Source organism: Lagenorhynchus albirostris, chromosome 20 (assembly GCF_949774975.1).
Source record: "Lagenorhynchus albirostris chromosome 20, mLagAlb1.1, whole genome shotgun sequence".
Taxonomy (NCBI): domain Eukaryota; kingdom Metazoa; phylum Chordata; class Mammalia; order Artiodactyla; family Delphinidae; genus Lagenorhynchus; species Lagenorhynchus albirostris.
The window spans coordinates 32,611,132-32,634,796 of NC_083114.1; the positions used below are offsets into that span (position 1 = coordinate 32,611,132).

At 39.2% G+C, this 23,665-nt stretch overlaps 1 protein-coding gene across 6 annotated transcripts in view; it reads right to left on the reverse strand.

Moving 5' to 3' along the window:
* Nucleotides 1-23,665, reverse strand: part of BCAS3 (BCAS3 microtubule associated cell migration factor) — a 570,722-nt gene that overhangs the window by 461,380 nt on the left and 85,677 nt on the right. For all 6 annotated transcript variants that reach the window (XM_060135888.1, XM_060135885.1, XM_060135887.1 and 3 more), the window contains exon 7: nt 22,310-22,382. In XM_060135888.1, the coding sequence (XP_059991871.1) occupies nt 22,310-22,382 (73 nt within the window). The remainder of the gene's footprint in view (nt 1-22,309; nt 22,383-23,665) is intronic.

The following is a 23,665-nucleotide window of genomic DNA, read 5'->3' on the forward strand; positions in this document are numbered from 1 at the left end:
AAAGGGACACTCAAAATACTGTCTCTTGTTCATTCCCCTCCACAAGCACATTTACCCACCCCACATCAGGAGGCTCTAATTAATATGCCAGTTATTGTATAATAACTGTTTTAACCTTCCTTGGATATTGTGTTTGAAAAACAAGATGTTAGTAAAATTACTTGAATGCCAAGAAAAAAGACTCGTTATACCAAAAGTACTGACAAAGAACAAAATCAGTTAACATTAAGATATAACATACTCAAAAGACTAAAAAACAAAAACAAAATCTTGCTTCTAGGATATTACATTGGTTGTGACAACCACCTTGAGGCCAGGAAATTTAGTTTTAAAATAACAATCTGTTTCTAAACATAAAACAATAATTCAAGTCATTTGTAATTTTTTTGAAGTTTTTCAGCACAGTGTAAGTCCAAAGGAGTTTTTGTGTATTGTGCCTCTGTATCCTAAGGTATAGTCATCTTTACAAACTGAAATAAACAAGAAAATTGTGGCCCTCTGTAACATCCTGCACAGAATAAAAAACCAGGATCTTATCGCCTTAAAAAAAAACAACCAATCTCCTCTACCATTGCACTTTCCCACCAAGTAATTATTCAGGACTTCCTTTGTCCTTTCCCCCCCTTCATGATCTGGATGGCTTCAAGAATTTCTGCCATCTTTGAGGGGAATTTTCCAACTAGACTTATAGAGCAATATCATGTTTTGTACCATTATAGTTGGATTTACATTTCTCGAACATTAAAAAAAAAAAAAAGAAGCTATTTAAAGGTATGCTAGGGCTTCCCTGGTGGCGCAGTGGTTGAGAGTCCGCCTGCCGATGCAGGGGACACGGGTTCATGCCCCGGTCCGGGAAGATCCCACATGCCGCGGAGCGGCTGGGCCCGTGAGCCATGGCTGCTGAGCCTGTGAGTCCGGAGCCTGTGCTCCGCAACGGGAGAGGCCACAACAGTGAGAGTCCGCGTACCGCAAAAAAAAAAAAAAAAAAAAAAAGGTATTCTATCATTGGAATTAAACTAGGAAGAGAGACTGGGATTGACATATATACACTAATATGTATAAAATGGATAACTAATAAGAACCTGCTGTATAGAAAAATAAATAAAATAAAATTCAAAAAAAACTAGGAAAAGAAATTAAGAAACGAAATAATATTTAAATGACTACAAAAGGAGAAAAAGCAAACCTAAGATTTCAAATCCTAATTTTTTAAGGCAGCCTTTATAAAACCCACGGTATCATCAACAAAGGAAATGATACACAGTTACTATATTGTTCCAATTATATGATAATTCCATATACTGACATTAAAGGTTCACAAAATAGTAAAATCCTGGTTTTCATTACTTGTACATAACAGAATATCATATATAAGTCATACACCACCAAATCAAGCAATTTTCTACATAATATTGAAGCCAAAAGAATACAAATGTTTTTCTTTACAGTGAGTACATATTATGTTTTGTTTAGGGAATACCTGTCTACCTTAAAGTCATGAGGGGGACTTCCCTGGTGGTCCAGTGGTTAAGAATCTGCCTTCCAATGCAGGGAATGCGGGTTTGATCCCTGGCCAGAGAAGTAAGATCCCACATGTCACAGGGCAACTAAGCCCGCAAGCTGCAACTACTGAGCCCCCACGCCACAACTAGAGAGAAGCCTGCATGCCACAATGAAAGATCCCTGGCTCCACAACTAAGACCCAATGTAGCCAAATAAATAAAAAATAAATAAATAAAATTTTTTTAAGCCATGAGATATTTTCTTCATCTTCAAAATATTTTGTTTTTTCTCTCACCTTTAGGTCTACATCTTAAGTTGATTTTTGCATGATATGCAACAGGAAACAAGTTTCTTCATTTTCCATATGAATACCCAAATGACCCAGAACCATACATGAATTGCCTTTGTACTGCAGTGCCATTTTTATCATAAAAATATGTGAATCTGTTTCTGGACGCCCTACGTATTCCACTAATCTAATGGTCTCTCCTTATGCCAATGCAACTTTGACTATTGCTTTATAAATATCAAGTAGTATAACCCTACCAACTTTGTTCTTCAAAACTGTCTTGGCTATTCTTGGGCCTCTGTATTGATAACCATATACATTTTGGAGTCAGCTTCATGACCTTGAGGTAAACAGGATATAAAAAGCACTAATCAGGGACTTCCCTGGTGGTACAGTGGTTAAGAATCTGCCTGCCAATGCAAGGGACACGAGTACGATCCCTGGTCCGGGAAGATCCCACATGCCATGGGATCTTCAACGAAGCCTGAGCACCACAACTACTGAGTCTGTGCTCTAGAGCCCGTGTGCCACAACTACTGAGCCCACGTGCCACAACTACTGAAGCCCATGCACCTAGAGCCCGTGCTCTGCAACAAGAGAAGACATCACAATGAGAAGCCCGTGCATCACAACGAAGAGTAACCCCCGCTCGCCGCAACTAGAGAAAGCCCGCATGCAGCAATGGAGACCCAACACAGCCATAAATAAAAATAAATAAATAAATATTAAAAAAAACCAAGCACTAATCATAAAAGCATTGATAGGGGGCTCATATTAAAACTACTCCAACAAATGAATAAGAAAAGGACATTTAAAACAAAAGAAAGGGCTTCCCTGGTGGCACAGTGGTTGAGAGTCCACCTGCCAATGCAGGGGACATGGGTCCTCGCTCTGGTCCAGGAAGATCTCACATGCCATGGAGCGGCTGGGCCCGTGAGCCATGGCCGCTGAGCCTGCGCGTCCGGAGCCTGTGCTCCGCAACGGGAGAGGCCACAACAGTGAGAGGCCCACGTACCGCAAAAATAAATAAATAAATAAATACAACAAAACAAAAATGGGCTTAAGACTTGGTCATGCACTTCAGAGGATGTTGAAATAGATTAAAATATATATAAAAGTATTTAAATTCATTAGCTGTCAGTAAAATGAAAACAAAAACCACATGAGATACCAATGCATGTTCACCAGAATGGCTAAAATGAAGACTATCAATGCCAAACTTTCACACAAAGTACTGCAACTGGAAGCCTTATGAACTGCCGGTAGGAAGGCAACTGGTAGAACCACTTTAGAAAACTGCTTGGTAATATCAAGCAAAGCATAACTTATGGCCTTGCAATTCCACTACTAGGTACATATACCAAACAGAAATGCACACCAAAAAATGTACTCCCATGTATACAAATGTTCATATCAGCACTGTTCACTACAGTCCAAAACAGCCAATTATCCAAATGTCCACCAACACCACATAGCATTGCCTTGTCCAACATTCTCTAACCACCTTCCCTAGTATTTTTTACACATCACTTGTTAACATACTATATATTTTACTTATTTGTTTCTCTCTCCCTGCTAGAAAGTCAGCTCAATCAATGCATAGATTCTTTGTCTCCTTAGATCCGAGTGTCTCAACCTTGGCCCTATGGGCATTTTAGGCTGGAAAATTCTTTGTTGTCAGGAGCTGATCTGCACATTATAGGACGTTTAGCATCATCCTTGACTCCGCTACAACACTAGCACCTCCCAGTCCCCAGATGTGACATCCAAAAATGTCGCCAGGCACTGCCAAGTGTCTCCTGGGGGTCAAAACCACCTCTCTAATCTCCCTCTCAGCTAAAAGCCACTGCCTTGGATTACTACTGAATTCCCACATACTATGAGAGCAGCTGAAATATAGCAGGTACCCATAAATAATACTGGTAGCTATAAACATTTCTTGAAAGAATATAAAATTCTTTCTTACAACAAAAGAAAGAAAAACATTAAAATAAAGCATTTTTTGAGATAGTAGCATAGGTAACCTATAGCAAACATTTTAAAATCATACACACAGGTATGATTTACCCAGTAGCAAACGAGGATTCCTTACTTCTCACAGAGGTGTATAGTAATTAATTTCCTATCAATTAATTAACATACTCTTTGACTATAACATACTTAAGTCTTAGTTAAAGCAAATTACCTTTCTCAATTCCCAATACTTTTTTTTTTTTTCTGCTATGCAGGCCTCTCACTGCTGCAGCCTCTCCTGTTGTGGAGCACAGGCTCCGGACACGCAGGCCCAGCGGCCATGGCTCACGGGCCCAGCCGCTCCACGGCATGTGGGACCTTCCCTGACTGGGGCACGAATCCACGACCCCTGCAGGCGGACTCTCAACCACTGCGCCACCAGGGAAGCCCTCCCAATACTTTAGATTCAAGAAAATCATCAAGTAACACAACTAGTGAGATTTAGCAAGATTTTTATTCTGGCTAAATACCCTACAGCTACATCATGAAAATATTTCCCCCCAAAAATTGTGGAATAATACATGATTTGGAAACTGATGTGGTTCTTCATAATGAATTCCCTAATTTTCATCATCAATTTTGTCTTTGGGATAGGAAGAACATAACAGTGATCTCTTCTTAAGGCTTATTCACTGTGTACATGCCCTGTTGCACCAGCAGTAGAATAAGCATGCCTGTACGGAATTCCACAAAGTCAGAATCTATACAGATGTTCTTGCCCTTTTGGTTTTCTTTAATTTGCAAATCTTGTAATCTAAGCCTGAAGTTGACTGAACCAACATTTAAACCAGTTTAGCAGTATCAGCCAAAAACTCAATCTGTTTTCTATTTATATGTCAAGACTGCATCCTTTTGGTGGCTGAAAAAAATTGTTGTTTTGAAATGATTACACAGAAAACTGCAACCCCTTTAGCTGCTTTCTGAACTGGTTCTAGAGGGAAAATGTTTCTTTTAAAGGGCCTTTAGTTTAAGATACAGAGCAGAAGAAAAAACAACTTTGAATTAAAGACTGCCACCTTTTGTTTCTGTTTTTTAAATTTATTTATTTACTTATTTATTTACTGGCTGTGTTGGGTCTTTGTTGCTGTGCGCAGGCTTTCTGTACTTGGAGCAAGTGGGGAATACTCTTCGTTGCAGTGCGCGGGCTTCTCATTGCACTGGCTTCTCTTATTGCGGAGCACAGGCTCTAGGTGGGCGGGCTTCAGTAGCTGTGGCTCACAGACTCTATAGAGCGTAGGCTCAGTAGTTGTGGCACACGGGCTTAGGTGCTCCGTGGCACGTGGGATCTTCCCGGACCAGGGCTCGAACCTGTGTCCCCTGAATTGGCAGGCAGATTCTTAACCACTGCGCCACCAGGGAAGCCTCCACCTTTTGTTTTTAGCTATATAATATAAAGTCATATTAAACTACATGACAGCAAAGTATCTTCCCTCAAAAAAGATCTCAGTGATACTGAGAGAGACTTATTACGTAGAAATGTGCTTTTATGGAGCACTGGGAGGGGCAGCAGGGGTGCATTATAAAGGGGCATGAGAAAACTATTGTGCGTGGTGGACATGCTCATTATCTTGACTGGAACGATGGTCTCATGGGTGTGCACATACGTCAAAATTTATCATACTGTACACTTGAAATATGTGCCATTTGTCATGTTTCAATTATACCTCAATAAAGATATAAATAAATATAACATGGGCTTTCTTGGGGAATATAAACAAATTACCATTTTCCAATGAAAGTAAAGGGCTCCAGTTCATCAGAGACAATATAAATACAGCACTAGGCTAGGGCATGAAGTCAGACAAACCTGTAGCGTGGATACTGGATAAACTGGGCATAGCCACACTCTTCCAAGAGTCATACAGGCAACACTTCAATTTACCTATACATTTACAGATAAATATATATTATATATATATAGTTCTTCATATATATATACACGAAAAGAAATTCCTAGTAAAGAGTGTTCCCTGGATACCCTTCGTATCTTTCTGACCAAATAATATGAGGTGCACCTAATATGGTCTTGACATTGTACTAAATATCTGAAAATACTGTCATATTCAATCCCCACAAGGACCTAGCACGAAGCTGTGTATGAGCACCACATTACAAATAAGGAAACTGAGCCTGAGAATTGTTGAATAATTTCACTCTAGTAATTCATATCTAGGTCTGTGTGACCCCCAAATCTCTGTTCTTTCCAGGGTTCTATACTTCTATCCATGGATTCAGGAGTGTCAATGAACACTACAGAGTACCTACTTTAGGCTAAATGCATTCAGAAAGGAAATGAGAGAACCCAAAATGAAAACCAGATCCATTAAATGTAAATATCACTATAGGTAGAGTTTCTTTTAGATTAACACAACAAAAGCTGCCACTGAAGGCCCACCATCATCCAGAATATCATAATGTCAAAATTTCTTTTTAATAAAGGCCTCCTTCTTCAACTATACATTACAGACTACTATTCTCTGGCAATCTTTGCTTTGTTAGATTTTTAGGAATTCCTGTAAAATTTCCTGGCTAATAGCAAAGGATTGATGACTCTATAGATCTGTACATGTAATAACAAATCATGATAGTTTTCCACAAAGAGGTAATCAGAAAGAGTCCAAATGTATACCCCTAGCCAAAAGCAAGGTGAGAGCAACATAGTCCAAAAGAAAGACAAAATGAGCTACACGTGTAATTTTTAATTTTCTAGTAGCCACGTTAGTAGCCACGTTAAAATATATTAATTTTAATATATTTAACTTAATATATCCACAGTATCAGCATTCCATTGGCACCAACCATGTTTCAAGTGTTTAATAGCCAAATCTGCTTAAACAGTACATGAAGAGAATTTCTAGCCAGCTAATAACTTAGGTGTACAGATCCTAAGGAAAAGTGATAACACATATAACACATCCCAAGAAAAGAGACATCATCATCCTCCCAGGTCATTGTAATGATGGGATTTCAATACTTACTTTCTGAATAAAGGTTCAAAAATTGATGTGGATTCATTCCCTAAGAACCTCTATTAAAATCAGGTAGAACCATACAACAAGAATTAGATGTACCTCTTGGAAAACACACCTCTTTGCAACGTGGCCACAGGAAACACATGCAGTAGTTAAATGGCGGGAGAGATGGTCCCGTTTTAATAAAATCTGTGGCTAATTTCTGTTCTCAACAAGTTTTGAATCAGACAGTATAGGAAACAAACCTTTCACAAGTGTTTTTTTCTTCTTTGCTTACCAGCATTCTCTGACACAAAATCTTAAAAAGCTGAACAAGAAATTCTTAGATATGGTGGCAGCACATGATGGCCTATTTTAAGCTTTAAGTTCTTTCCATTTATAACTAATATTTTAAAATATGTATATTAATGGAATATGTATTAAATGGGATAGTATACATAATAAGTAAGGTAGCACCAGTATTCACCATTAAATTAAAATATGCCATAATATATTAGTAAGAGGTAAAAACAAGCAAGGTGCAGATAAGAACAATGCAACTCAAATATCTTTACAAATGTGTTTGTGCATGTATATAAGGCCACCTAACTCTGAATCTCCAAATGCCTTTGAAAAACACCACCTATCGACAAGAAAAGCAAATGAAATCACCCTGAAATCACACTACATCATAACTATGAGAGGGATGAGAGAGAAAAGCCAAGAACTTTAAATAACATTTACGGGGCGGGGCGGGGGCGCCACGGGGGCCGCAGGGATCATGATTCAAAACTGGCAAAGCCTTCTCTGCTGGCTGGCAGCAAAGCGGAGATTACTTGGAAAACAAGGAGAGAATGCAATAGTCCTATTAGTGGTGGGGCATAGATAAAATCACCTAAGATTTACTCCCAGAAGCAAGTGGGTCTCACCCTGAGTAGGGAAATGCTACAAACAGGTCTAAGATCAGTTGGCTCAAAGCCTTGGCTACTAATGAATCAAAAGTAGGAGGATGAGGGTGTGTGCAGGACCAGAGATGCTTGTCAGAGGGAAAGCATCTGAGAGGAATCACATCAGACATGGGATGTATCTGTGGGAACTTAGCAGTGAAGGAAAAATAGAAGAAATGAGCTGAAAGTAAGGGTATTACAAGAAAACCACAGGAAGGACTGAAGCCATTGCACCAAGATGCCACTTATTAAAGAAACCCTGTACTTCCCTATACCTACAGAAAAAGACGCACTCCCACTAGGAAACCAGGTAAAGACCCAAATCCCTCCAACCACAACCCTTAACCTCTATAAAAATGATTATTAATACTGCCCCAGAAAAGTCATACTGAATATATCATGAAGGAAAAAAAAAGTAACAGCAACATTCACACAAAACTACCAGAAGAAAAACCAGAATTTCATCTTAATGAAAATATTCCCCCCAAGCCCCACAAAATAGAAAACTATAACCCAAATATGCAAGCCTCACTTAGTGACTTTAATTTGTTCCTGAAAGCTCTGCCACTAAATGAAAAGGCATTAAGTGTAAAATCATTTCCATTACTTTTAATGGGAAAAACTGGAATGAGTTCTATCTCAAACCGTATCTTTACAGAGAGAGAAAAATATATTAATTGAATATGAAAGTGTGTTTACATGAGAAACACTAATTTGAAAATATAGATTTTCAAATCTATATTTAATTAAAATTTATATTTTAATTAAAAAATAATGAAAGTTTATCACACTAGTCAAAGTAGAAAGACTTTATCATAAGTGGCTGTTGATAAAGAAGGGTGCCAGAGGGTTTTTTCTTTCTTTCTTTCTTTCTTTATTTTTTAACATCTTTATTGGAGTATAACTGCTCTATAATGGTGTGTTAGTTTCTGCGGTATAACGAAGTGAATCAGCTATACGTGTACATATATCTCCATATCCCCTCCCTCTTGTGCCTCCCTCCCACCCTCCCTATCCCACTCCTCTAGGTGGTCACAAAGCACCAAGCTGACCTCCCTGTGCAATGCAGCTGCTTCCCACTAGCTATCTATTTTATATTTGGTAGTGTACATATGTCCATGCTACTCTCTCACTTCGTCCCAGCTTACCCTTCCCCCTCCCCGTGTCCTCAAGTCCACTCGTTACATCTGTGTCTTTATTCCTGTCCTGCCCCTAGGTTCTTCAGAACCTTTTTTTTTGGATTCCATATATATGTGTTAGCATACGGTATTTGTTTTTCTCTTTCTGACTAACTTCACTCTGTATGACAGACTCTAGGTCCATCCACCTCACAACAAATCACTCAATTTCATTTATTTTTATGGCTGAGTAATATTCCATTGTATATATGTGCCACATCTTCTTTATCCATTCATCTGTCAATGGGCACTTAGGTTGCTTCCATGTCCTGGCTATTGTAAATAGTGCTGCAATGAACATTCTGGTACATGACCCTTTTTGAATTATGGCTTTCTCAGCATATATGCCCAGTAGTGGTGGGATTGCTGGGTCGTACTGTAGTTCTACTTTTAGTTATTTAACGAACCTCCATACTGTTCTCCATACTGAGAAGATCTTTTCTTGAAAGGCGAATCTACTTTCAGGTGATCTACGTTCAGATGGATATTCAATATCAGAATCTGACATGTTTGACAGGAAGTATCTTTTCCTTGACACTATAACTCTATAAAGTTTTTAACAGACAATCTGATCTAGCCATAAAAGAAGGATCTTTTAAAGGAGGCAAGAATATACAATGGAGAAAAGACAGCCTCTTAAATAAGTGGTGCTGGGAAAACTGGACAGCTACATGTAAAAGAATGAAATTAGAACACTCCCTAACACCATACACAAAAATAAACTCAAAATGGATTAAAGACCTAAATGTAACGCCAGACACTATAAAATTCTTAAAGGAAAACATAGGCAAAACACCCTATGACATAAATCACATCAAGATCCTTTTTGACCCACCTCCTAGAGAAATGGAATTAAAAACAAAAATAAACAAATGGGACCTAATGAAACCTAGAAGCTTTTGCACAGCAAAGGAAACCACAAACAAGATGAAGAGACAACCCTCAGAATGGGAGAAAATATTTGCCAACAAAGCAACTGACAAAGGATTAATCTCCAAAATTTAAAGTAGCTCATGCAGCTCAATATGAAAAAAACAAACAACCCAGAAGCAAGAGGGAAGAGATATGGGAACATATGTATATGTATAACTGATTCACTTTGTTATAAAGCAGAAACTAACACACCATTGTAAAGCAATTATACTCCAATAAAGATGTAAAAAAAAAACAACAACCAAACAACCCAATCCAAAAATAGGCAGAAGACCTAAATAGACATTTCTCCAAAGAAGATAGACAGATTGCCAACAAACACATGAAAAGATGCTCAACATCACTAATCATTAGAGAAATGCAGATCAAAACTACAATGAGGTATCACCTCCCACCGGTCAGAATGGCCATCATCAAAAAATCCACAAACAATAAATGCTGGAGAGAGTGTGGAGAAAAGGGTACCCTCTTGCACTGTTGGTGGGAATGTAAATTGGTACAGCCACTATGGAGAACTGTATGGAGGTTCCTTAAAAAACTAAAAATAGAACTACCATATGACCCAGCAATCCCACTACTGGGCATATACCCTGAGAAAACCATAATTCAAAAAGATTCATGTACCAAAATGTTCATTGCAGCTCTATTTACAGTAGCCCGGAGATGGAAACAGCCTAAGTGTCCATCATCGGATGAATAGATAAAGAAGATGTGGCACATATATACAATGGAATATTACTCAGCCATAAAAAGAAATGAAACTGAGTTATTTGTAATGAGGTGGATGGACCTAGAGTTTGTCATGTCTTACAGAGCGTAGTAAGTCAGAAAGAGAAAAACAAATACCGTATGCTAACACATATATATGGAATCTAAAAAAAAAAAAAAAATGGTTCTCATGAACCTAGGGGCAGGACAGGAATAAAGACACAGACGTAGAGAATGGACTTGAGGACATGGGGATACGGAAGGGTAAGCTGGGACAAAGTGAGAGAGTGGCATGGACATATATACACTACCAAAAGTAAAACAGATAGCTAGTGGGATGCAGCTGCATAGCACAGGGAGATGAGCTCCGCGCTTTGCGGCCACCTAGAGGGCTGGGATAGGGAGGATGGGAGGGAGGGAGACACAAGAGGGAGGGGATATGGGGATATATGTATACGTTTGGCTGATTCACTTTGTTTACAACAGAAACTAACACACCATTGCAAAGCAATTATACTCCAATAAAGATGTTAAAAAAAATGCTTTGTGGCTTCGTACACAAAATCTGTATATGCAAAAATAAATGGAGCACCTTGTCCACAAACAAAAGAAAAAAAAAACAGAAGAAGAAGAAGAAGAAGAAGGATCTTTGAAAAAATGTCCAAGGTGGAAGACTGGCAGCTGCCTCATAGTTTGATAATGTTAATCCACCATTGGTTTCATTCTCCATTTAATGTATTATATACATTTATTTTTAAGTTTCTCAAAAAACATGACTCCTTCTCACAACACAATGCAATTTTCTAGAACATACAACCAGTTCAGTAGAGTGAGCTAATTCTAAAGAAAATATACTTTTTAAATTCTATGTCCATTTTCAATCCTCTTTATAAGACCGTCTTTTGCTTAATTATTAAAGCTTTTTTCCTTTGCTTCCCTTGTACCTGCACCATCTCTTCACCAATTTTTCAACCTTTTGGGGACTCATAAAGCTCTTGCTCTCAAAACACACATTAAAAGTTGTAGCAGAAGGCTTCCCTGGTGGCACAGTGGTTAAGAATCCGCCTGCCTATGCAAGGGACATGGGTTCAAGACCCGGTCGGGGAAGATCCCACATGCCACGGAGCAAGTAAGCCCATGCTCCACTACTACTGAGCCTGTGCTCTAGAGCCCGCGAGCCGCAACTACTGAGCCCATGTTCCACAACTACTGAAGCCCACACACCTAGAGCCCATGCTCCACAACAAGAGAAGCCACAGCAATGAGAAGCCCATGCACTGCAATGAAGAGTAGCCCCTGCTCGCCGCAACCAGAGAAAGCCCGCATGAAGCAACAAAGACCCAATGCCGCCAAAAAAATTTTTTTAAGTTGTAGCAGAGAAAAACTGATTGGGACAAAATAAAAACTAAAATCAAGAATTCTCCAAAAGGGACTTCCCGGGCAGTCCAGTGGTTAAGACTCCACGCTTCCACTGCAGGGGGCATGGGTTCGATCCCAGGTCGGGGAACTAGGATCCTGAATGCTGCGCAGCATGGTACGGCCAAAAATAAATAAATAAAATAAAAAAGAATGCTCCAAAACACATGGAAGTAGTAACCATAAACAACAGACTACAGTCATTAGGTGCTACTACATCCTTCTCACTAGGTATACAAAGGAAGAGATAATATGGTTCATGCATCTAATGCTGTATGCCAAACCACTAGAAATCATACTGGCTTAGGACAATAACCTATTTCTCATGAAAGAAGAGTTAACTGAATTGAGGGTTGAGAATAACAAAAAATGGGGGACGTACAAATAGAAACCATAATGAGAATCCATTACATATTTATTAGAATGGTTAAAATTTAAAAGGCTGATAAAGTCAAGGGCTGGTGAGGAAGTAGAGGAATTAGAAACCTCCTATATTGATGGTAGGAATGTAAAATGGGACAACCACTTTGAAAAACATACATCTAACATGTGATTCAGTCATTCTACTTGTATATATTTGACCAAGAGAAAAGAAAGCATATGTCTATACAAAGACTTGAACATTAGGTTCAAAGCAGCATTACCTGTAAAAGCCAAAACCTAGAAACAACCAAAATACCCATCAACAGGTGAACAGATAACCAAATTATGGTACACTCATATAGTACGATACTACTCAGCAATAAAGGTGAATGAGCTAATGATAAATGCAACAACATGAATGAATCTCAAAATAAATATGCTTCGTAAGAGAAGCCAGACCAAAAAAAGTACATACTATATGATTCCACTTACATAAAACTCCGGAAAATGCAAATTAATCTACAGTGACCGAAACCAGATCAGGAGTTATTTGAAAAAAAGGAGTTGGGAGGGAAAAATTATAAGGAGACATGAGGAATCTTTGGGGGTGATAGTTATATTCATTATCTTGTTTGTGGCAATGGCTTCATAGGTGTATACATATGCCAAACATATAAAACTGTACACTTTTAGGGGCTTCCCTGGTGGCGCAGAGGTTAAGAATCCACCTGCCAATGCAGGTGACACAGGTTCGAGCCCTGGTCTGGGAAGATCCCACATGCTGCAGAGCAACTAAGCCCATGAGCCACAACTACTGAGCCTGCGCTCTAGAGCCTGCGGGCCACAACTACTGAAGTCTGCATGCCTAGAGCCTGTGCTCCGCAGTGAGAGAAGCCACCGCAATGAGAAGCCCACGCACAGCAACAAAGCGTAGTCTCTGCTCGCCGCAACTAAAGAAAGCCTGCACACAGCAATGAAGACCCAATGCAGCCAAAAATAAATAAATTTATTTTTTAAAAAAGAATATATAGTTTATTGCATATCAATTACACCTCGTAAATCTGTTAAAAGTGTATACAAACACATCAGAGTCTGCTAAAATTTATGATTCTGAATGAGGAGTGACATCAGTAGTATTAATAAAGGAAGTGATATTAATAAAATTGACAGCACTTAGTCGTTCGTGTTACAATACAACATACAAAGTATATTTTGAACACAGAGTTCACTAGCTCAGTTGAATACAGAAAACCAGAAGGGACCAGGTTTGTCATGGCTCAGTTTGACCATGTGCTTAGGCAACAAGAAATGTTATAGCTTATTTCCACCTGGTCTTTGTCCATTTTGTTCTTACCACTCTAACTTAACAGTCTCAACCCCTTCTTATACCCCCATTCCATCAAGGCTCCTTGGCCTTCTTTTTAAGGTAAAATTCCATATTTACTAGTAATTTTTAAATTAATATTAACATTCCTTTTTAAATTTTAATCAGGACTACTGCTCTGATTACACCATTGTATAAACTTTCTCCATATCTGTTTTCCCCATAATCTCAGTTTTAGGGTGCAATTTTGCAGAATATAATAAGCATGCTGCCCCTGTAAATACTCTGCTTTCAAGGGACCCAGCTCCCTGCCTTGGGAGACTGGCACATATCAAACGGATTGCATCCATGGGCTCCCTGAACTTTCAGAACCTCCAGCTTCTGGCTGGGCTCAGCCTGAGAGAGTCATCTGGAGAAATGACAGTAAGGCGGGGACACCCTGGCTGCTCCGCTGTCAGGTTATTGCAGATGGACCAAATCTCTCCACCAGAGGCCACAGCTCCTGTCAGGTAAACATCTTGAAAGGGCTCTCATTGGAGGTTCTGCTAATGGCTCTCACCCCTTGCTTAGAAATGGTAAAGGGTCTCAGCTCCTATTCACTTTATTTAAACTCTCCTCAAATTACCCAATTTGAGTATATCTTCTGTTTCTAGCTAGGACCCTAACAGGACAGGTTTTCAGGAATACAAATATCACGTAATAGCAAGAAAAAAAAAAGTTCTTCAAAAAATTAAAGCAGGATTCCTTTGGTTTAGTCACCTACATATAACCATTTTGGTGGGCCATTTGAAATTTGTACCAATTTCAGGCTCACAAGGAAATATACAACAATGTCTATAAAAACAATCTTACAACACACCACTAACTGGTGTCCATAGTTTAGATACTATATTTTTAAATAAATACATAAAAAAACAACTTTTACCTGTTACAGTAATGTCATCTTATTTCCTTAAGGTTTTATTACATCCATAATCAGATAAACAGGGTGTGCTCTATCATGCTCTGAGGGCTCTGGTGGTTCTAAGACAACACTAAAGTCAAGAGGTCTATGAACAATCCATGAGATTGGATACCCCACTATCCTGACCCATCTCATTAAAAACCTCTGTGCCAGGGTGGCAGCTTTCAGCATAAATGGTATATCAAAGATGTAAAAGCCCAGTCTTTGAAAGCAGTAAAGAGAGTCACAAGGCCATGCAGAGAGCTAGAAGAAAACGCAGAACACCCACAGAAATGTAAAAGACCAGTGAGATGAACAAGCGAAAGACTGGGTACTTGAAGGAAGGCCAAGGAATTACTCAAAAAGCTCATGTGTTAGAGCACCAAAGACTGGAAGAATGGCATAAACCTCTTTTTTGTATCTGCACAAGTAATGCCAGCCCAAACTGTGATTCCATCAGACCTCACAACACAACAGGATGAAAATCAGTTAAAACAAGGGCATCGTATGTAACGGCTCTGTGACATTTCATTACAAGAAGAAATGTCAGATATTTAGTATCCCAAGCAACCTCCCTTCTAGTTCTATTTAACATAACCCTTATTTATTTTAGACACAAGTTGAAATAAACTCTCTTCAGCAACACTTCAGGACAGTGAAACTGTGCTTAACCTCCACCTAAATAACTGCTGCTTTAGATCAGTGTCTACCAAACACCAGCCCTAGGAATGTCTATATGTGTATAACTGAGTCACTGTGCTGTACAGCAGAGAATGGCACAACACTGTACATCAACTATACTTCAAGAAAATTAAATAAATAAATAAATAAATAAAAACCAGTCCCACAGAATTCTGTCAATCCAAAATGACCTTTTTTAGCAATTGGTAACAAACTGCAAAACTATTAATACTGTGAACTAACTGTATCATATTTAATGAACAGTCCTTAATTTTGAAATTAAGTCTTCATTCCTATGCACCTATTAAAATTAATTAGCTTTTTTCAAGGTAAATTTAAGATGTCTTTGGTTGCCAAAATCTTAATCTCTCTGATTATTAAAATTCAATCTTGGAAATATGGCCATAGAGCGCTTATTTAATAAGAGATAAGGGATTCCTATCAAATTGAAATAAAGAAATTTTCTCACACTTTCATTTTATTTTATTTTAATATTTATTTATTTATTTGGCTGCGTCAGGTCGTAGCTGTGGCACGCGGGATCTTCGTTGCCACGTGTGGGATCTTCGTTGCCATGTGTGGGATCTTCGTTGCAGCATGCAGGATCTTTTCTGTTGCAGTGTGCAGAATCTTTAGTTGAGGCAGGCAAACTCTTAGTTGCGGCATGTGGGATCTAGTTCCCTGACCAGGAATTGAACCTGGGCCCCCTGCATTGGGAGTCTTAGCCACTGGACCACCAGGGAAGTCCCTCTCACTCTTTTAATTGAAGCATAGTTGACTTTCAATATTCGTTTCAGGTGTACAACACAGTGGTTCAATACTTTTATAGATTATACACCATACAAAGTTATTATAAAATCTGGACTTTATTCTGTGTTGTATATTACATCCCTGTATATATGATGTGATATATGATGTGAATCTCTGGGTAAGACTTCCTTTATCTGTAGCATATATCTTACGTGGTTTCAAGGTTCTTTCCACTACCAGCATTCTATGATTCTCTCTATGTAAAGATCACATCTTCACTCCAATAACGTGATGATATTATATTGGATTAAACATTCTTCAAGGTCTGTAGTCAGCTGTTGAATAACGTTACTCTTTTGCAATTATTCATAATACCCAACAAAATCCTAACCACAAAAAACTGCATTACTGGAACAGTTTAGCATGTAATACACAATGAGCTTTCATTTCCTAAGAAAGTGTATATTCCTTAGTATACTGTCCATACTTCTCCTCCCTCCCTCAAATTATTACACAAGGCACTGACTTAATCCCTGGATCAGTAGCACAATAAACATTATGTCCCACCAAGCACTTAAATGGCTTATCTGGAATGATTATGAAACAGTGTATCTGTCTCTCTCTCTCCCCTTCTCCCTCTCCCTCTCTCTTTCTCTCTACATAGACACATACACACAAAAAAAGACAACAACACTAGAACATAAAAAAAAATGAAAAAAATGAAAAAAAAAATTTAAAAACAAAAAAATGGCATTTTAATGACTGTCATGAATGCAGTAACAGCCAGTATTAAAAACTGTGGGCTAAGTGTAATGTGTGTATACCTAAAGGATAAAAAATGAGGAAGGACTGCGATTATTTCCATAGTAATTCCCCCCCTTTCTTTGAAAAGTTATTATAAATTTAATATAAATATGAAAATTTATACATCAAAAGGAAATTTTACTGAACTTTCCTAAGAAGAACTAAGTGGCATTAATTGTGAATATAAGCAACTGACAGTGTCCAAAGCACCTTGTGCTCAATAAAGCATTTGCCACGGAAATGAACAGCAACAGACATGTCTTGTACGTCTCCAAAGGGTGAAGGGGGTCCTAAAATTTTGTTCACCACAGGCTCTGAAGAAGACATCAACACCCAGGTTCAGGAGATGTGGTTCCTCAGATTAAGACATTTTCTCAACCATAAAAAAGTGTTACTAAGCAAGCTTACTAAAATTCATTTAGCAAAAAATAAATATTTTTGAGAGCCTGCTAGTTAGAAGGCACTGTGCTTAAAACCAAGGAGGACTTCCCTGGTGGCACAGTGGTTAAGAATTAGCCTGCCAATGCAGGGGACACAGGTTCGAACCCAGGAAGATCCCACATGCTGCAAAGCAACCAAGCCGTGTGCCACAACTACTGAGCCTGCGCTCTAGAGCCCATGAGCCACAACTACTGAGCCTGCACACCACAACTGAAGTCCACGTGACCCAGAGCCGTGGAGCCACAACTACTCAAGCCCACACACCATGGGGCCCACGTGCCGCAACTACTGAAGCTTGCGCTCCTAGAGCCTGTGTTCCACAACAAGAGAGGCCACTGCAATGAGAAGTCTGCACACCACAACGAAGAGTAGCCCCTGCTCACCACAGCTAGAGAAAGCCCATGCAGCAACAAAGACCCAACGCAGCCAAAAGAAAAAAGCAAACAAACAAAAACAACAAAAAGAAAATATCTTTGCATTTATTTATCAATAACCATTCTTTTTTTTTTTATAAGACTTTTTTTTTTAAGATGCTGGTAGGAGTTTATTAATTAATGTATTTATTTTTGCTGTGTTGGGTCTTCGTTTCTGTGCGAGGGCATTCTCTAGTTGTGGCAAGTGGGGGCCACTCTTCATCACGGTGCGCGGGCCTCTTACTATCGCGGCCTCTCGTTGTGTAGCACAGGCTCCAGACACGCAGGCTCAGTAGTTGTGGCTCACGGGCCTAGTTGCTCCACGGCATGTGGGATCCTCCCAGACCAGGGCTCGAACCCGTGTCCCCTGCATTAGCAGGCAGATTCTCAACCACTGAGCCACCAGGGAAGCCCAATAACCATTCTTAAAACAACCCAGCAAATGATACAGACATATAGCAGTCTCTTTCCAGAATGATTCTCCTACTAGAAATAAATTAATGAGCAGAAATGGGACAGGGGAAATGAGTGCCTACAATAGACTTTTTTGAAATAGGTAAATGCTATTTTTTTTAATAAATTTATTTTTGGCTGTGTTGGGTCTTCGTTGCTGTTCACGGGCTTTCTTTAGTTGCAGAGAGCTGGGGCCACTCTTCATTGCAGTGCATGGGCTTCAGTAGTTGTGGCACATGGGCCCAGAAGTTGTGGCTCGTGGGCTCAGAGCCACAGGCTCAGCAGTTGTGGTGCACGGGCTTAGTTGCTCCACGGCATGCGGCATCTTCCCAGACCAGGGCTCAAACCCGTGTCCCCTGCCTTGGCAGGCGGATTCCCAACCACTACGCCACCAGGGAAGCCCAGCAAATGCTATTTTTTTTGGAGGGGGAGGTGCTGCATTGGGTCTTCATTGCTGCCCATGGGCTTTCTCTAGTTGTGGTGAGCAGGGGCTACTCTTCGTTGTGGTGTGCAGGCTTCTCATTGCGGTGGCTTCTCTTGTTGTGGAGCACGGGCTCTAGGCACGCGGGCTCAGCAGTTGTGGCTCGCAGGCTCTAGAGTGCAGGTTCAGTAGTTTCGGCACAGGGGCCTTGCTGCTCCGCGGCATGTGGGAATCTTCCCAGACCAGGGCTCAAACCCGTGTCCCCTGCATTGGCAGGCGGATTCTTAACCACTGCGCCACCAGGGAAGTTCCGCAAATGCTATTTTAATCAGAACTATATTCATCGCCCCTGTGGTCATTAATGTGTCAACTTGGCTAAGCCACAATAACCAGATTTGGTCAAATATTATTCTAGATGTTTCTCTGAAGGTATTTTTTATATAAGACTAACATTTCAATCAGCAGTTTGAGTAAAGCAGATTATGCTTCATAATGTGAGTGGGACTCATCCAATCAGTTCAAAGTTCTAATAAAATTTTAAAACATTGACTTCCTTGGAGGAAGAGGGAATTCTGTCTTTGGATTGAAATTGTAACTCTTCCCTCAGTCTCCAGATTTTGGATCTGCAGCCCTCACAATCATGTGAGACAATTTCTTAACATCAATCCCCCACTCCCTCCCTCCCCACACACATACATCCCACATCCCACTAGTTCTGATTCTCCGGAGAACCCTGACTAATATAACCTGCATAACATCATGGTCATCCCTCAATAAATCATCTCATCACCTACTATACACAACCCTTCCTTTCGTGTCTTATTTTTTGATAAAGTGATACCTCAATAAATGAATCCTGTAAAAATAAAAACAATCTCCTTAATCATACAGTTAAGCAGGGTTGCTAAGGAATGGAAAATCTTTCAAAACCTGCAAAGCAAACTCAGTAGGTAGCTGAGCACCTTCCGTAAACACATCTTTTTGTGGGGCTTCAACAGGACTGGGTGCGCCTGCATTACAGGGACCTAAACACCAGGAAGAGTGAAATCAACAAGGTTTTCTTTCACCACAGGTGTTTCCCCTCTTCTGCTTGGTTCCCTTTCCCTTTCAGCTCACTTGTCAACACACCAGTTCCCTGATACTTGTGCTGACTTGAATATGGTGTTGCGTTCTTCCGGAGAGTTTATTTCACCTTTTTTCTCTTCAACTCCAGAATTTCCATTTGGTTTTTCTACAATTTCTAATTTCTTATTGAGATTCTCTATTTGTTCAGTCACTGTTATCATACTTTCCTATCGTTCCAGAAACGGTTCATTTAGTTCTTAGAACATATGTAGAATAATGGCTTTAAAGGCCCTGTCTACAAATTTTAACATTGGAAACAATCAGGAACACTTTCTATTGCCTACTTTTCTCAATATATCACACTTTCCTATTTCTTGGTATGTATCATAATTTTATGTTGAAAACTAGACATGTTATATAAAATAGTATAAGAATTCTGGAAATCTCTCTTCCTCCACAATGTGCAGTTACTAATGCCTCTGTTGAGTTTTACTTTTCTTTAATTCTTGTTTTCATTTTAAAGCCTGCTTGCCTGGGGGTTGCCCCTGTGTCTAAGTAGCTTAGTGATTTAGCCAAAGATTCGACAGGGAATTTGCTCAAATACCCTAAGTCAATAAAGGTTGTCATCCTTTCCAAAAGGATCTATGTGTGGGTAGAGGAACACGTTCAACAGGCAGACATTTTCAAGTCTTCCAGATTTTAGCTTTCCCTGGATGCTTTCATGGCTCCTCTGCCCCTACATGAAGCCTCAGCTAACCATGACTTTAGGCTAAAAGAGCCATGGGCCTGCACAAATCTCATGACCCCAAGACCATAACTTCCAGGGACAATGCTGCTGGGCATCATCATGACATTGCACACCCTGGAAAATCAAGCAAGTTGGAAGGGAGAAGGGTGGAGTGTGATGGGAGCAGCTTCCGGGCATGAATGTGACAGATTGCCACTGTTATGGCTTAATATTTACCCGTTTCTCAAACATAAACACTTTCCACATTGTTGGAAGCCTTTGGTTGAGTTCTAGAGCACTGAAATGGTTATTACCTGTTTTGCAGATGGACTTCATTCTAAGTCACAAACCTCCATCTTTCCTAAGTATATTTATACCAGTGTCTGTTCCCCTTTTATAGCTTTATAACGTACTTTGGAAGTCCTTAGTCGTCTTCATGTACTGCCAAACTTTCTTAATCCTTTAGATCCAGCATAAGCTGTGCCTTCCTCATGAGGCCATCTCCCATTAATCCATGCACACTGATCTCTACCTTCTTTGAATTCCTATTACACATCATTATATCACAATCATTTTCTGTGTGCTATGTTTTTGTTTTCAGCAACATCCTTAAGTCTTTGGGACAAGGAATTCGGTTTTCATGCTTTGTATCCTCATCCCATACCTGGCAGAGTGATGAGCACAAAGTAAATTTTTGCCCACTTCAACCCAAAAATTTACGCCGGAAGAAAACTGCCTTGTAATGCATGTATGTAGCCCAACCATTTCCCCAGAAAGCAACGATTAAGATTCCAAGACCTAATCATGTAACACCACTAGCACATTCTTCCCTTCTGCACTGCATCCATGACCTAGAGTGTACACTATCAGCTGAAAGTACAAGGCAGGGACTACTGGTTGCCAAGCCTAATATTCATTTTGATCCTCTACCTTACTAACAAAACCATAATCATATCCCTGCTTATCTTGTAGCTAGGAGTTCAAGTGGAGGAGAGGCACTAACTGAAAAGACAGTAGCCTTCTTGAGATCATTAGGGGAAGGGGTCAGATCCTAAAAGATGTCAAAACTAGAAATGGAAAGAACCTAGGTCATTAATGACATATCACAGAAACACTTCACTAGCCCTGGACTGCCTACCCAGTAACTTTCAATTACATGGTTTGTATAGGCCATTGAAATTTTACCAGCGGCTGAATTGGAATTACATAGTGAAAAGGTCACGACAAACCTGATAACTAAATCACCACAAGCCATTAAGAAGCACATATTCTCATTTATTATATAGAGAAAGTAGGGGAAAATCTGACTTCCTGAGTAATAACCATTAATCATCTTTGTCCATAGTCCTCTCATGGTCACAAATGTAACCAGCATGGAATTAAGAGAATGCTTGCTTGGGTTTGAATCCACAGCTCCACTGTGTGAATTCAGCGCCTGAGTGTTTCTAAACTGCAAAATGGGACTAAGAACAGTATCTATTTCATAGTATTGCTGAAAGAAATGAAAGAGAAAATTCACGGAATGCCTTTAGAACAGTGTCAGGCATATGCTAGCTACAACAACAGTAAATGTTAATGGTGGTGGTGGTAGTGGTGGTGGTGGTGATGATGACTGATGATGACGACGATGGCGACCTAATAGTAAGTTCTAATCCACTGTAGAAGTCCACTATAAATAGTAAATAAACACATAAACTGAAACACATTTTTCTTAACGATGCTAATCTTTTATTTCAAGACTGAAGTCTGAGGTACTGCTGGCTTGCTTTCATGTTTTGCTATCACCCTACATTTGAGAAAACAGTGAGCAGAAAAATCCCAAGGACTGAGTGACAAAAACCCTAAATATGTTTTTATTTCCTTTCCCATCTGTCTTGTAAGAGCATACTCTTATGGTAAACAAAGATTTGAAGACATCAAAGTTCCCCCTCTGAAATAATACAAAATTTTAATAGTGGTTCAAAGAAATTTTTTTAAATTCCTTACCCAGAAGATCCAGTGCTCTTACAAACACCAAGGAGGGGCCTTTTTTCAGCAAAGTTGTCACACTTTTGAGCACCTGATGAGGAACATGAAATAAAATGTAGAATAAAACTTTGAGAAGTATTCTTGTATATTTCCCATTATTTTCATTCTCTCAAAACATTTACAGCTAAAGAGATAGCAAAACATTCATTTAAATTGATATATTTATACAGTTGACTGAACAAAAACTAGAAGAGCTATAAATAAACTTATAACTATTTTCAAAATTGAACCAACATTTAAAAACCTTTTTTTAAAATTAGCAACGTCAACCTTATACACATTCACCATGAAATCAGAAAACCACCCCCAATTCCACCAACTAATTACCTAAGAGTTGTATAATCTTGATTTCAAAACTAAATAAAGGAAGGTCACAACAGAAACTTTAAAAACTTCAAAATTTCAGGCCATTCTCAATACACAACAATGCAAAATCCTGAGAAAAGACTAGTAAAATGAATAGCAATGTATTAGAAAAAAAATTAAATCAGTCAGTCTGTGAAGAAAGACTGAAAGACATTGTCAACCAGACAGCTCCAAGAAACAGCACACCAAAGCACCCTCAATAAAGTTAGAGGTTGGCAAACACATACACATTGCTTGCAATCAGCTTTTTAGTTTGCTGCTTACAAACAGGTACAAGCACCTGGAAAAGTGGTTAACTCTGTACAGGAAGAAAGTATCAAAAATTTTGAAACTATCATTAATAATTTTAAAAATATGAGAAGATATTTCAGGCATGAAGCAATATAAGAATGCAATGAAAAACTGACGCTTAGAAAATAAAAGCGCTCTGGGAAGTTAAAAACAAGGTAGATATTATTTAAAAACTCAACACAAGCATCAGAGAAAGTTTCCTACAGAACACAGCAAAAACACCGAAAAAAAAAAAAAAAGAAAAACAGCATTAATTTATACACACACACAAACACATACACAAGAGAAATGTTAAAGGACAGCCTCAAAGTTCCAGTACGTAGGTAGGAATTCCAAAAAGAGAGAAAAGAGAAAAACAGAGGAGGAAAGAATCCATGAAATGTTTCAAAATTTTTCACAGAACAAACAAGGACAAACAAGAATTTTGCAAGAACGAGGCAAGGACTCCACTCTCACCAGTACTATTCAGTATAGTACTGGAAGTTCTAGACAAGGCAACGAAGCAGAAGAGAAAGGGGGAAAAAGTCATACAGATAAGAAAGGAAGAAATAAAACTCCCTATTTTCAGATAACATGATTGATACATTGAAAATCCCAAGGAATCAACAACAGCAAAAACTTCTACAGCTAGTGAGTTAGCTCAGCAAGGTCACCAGA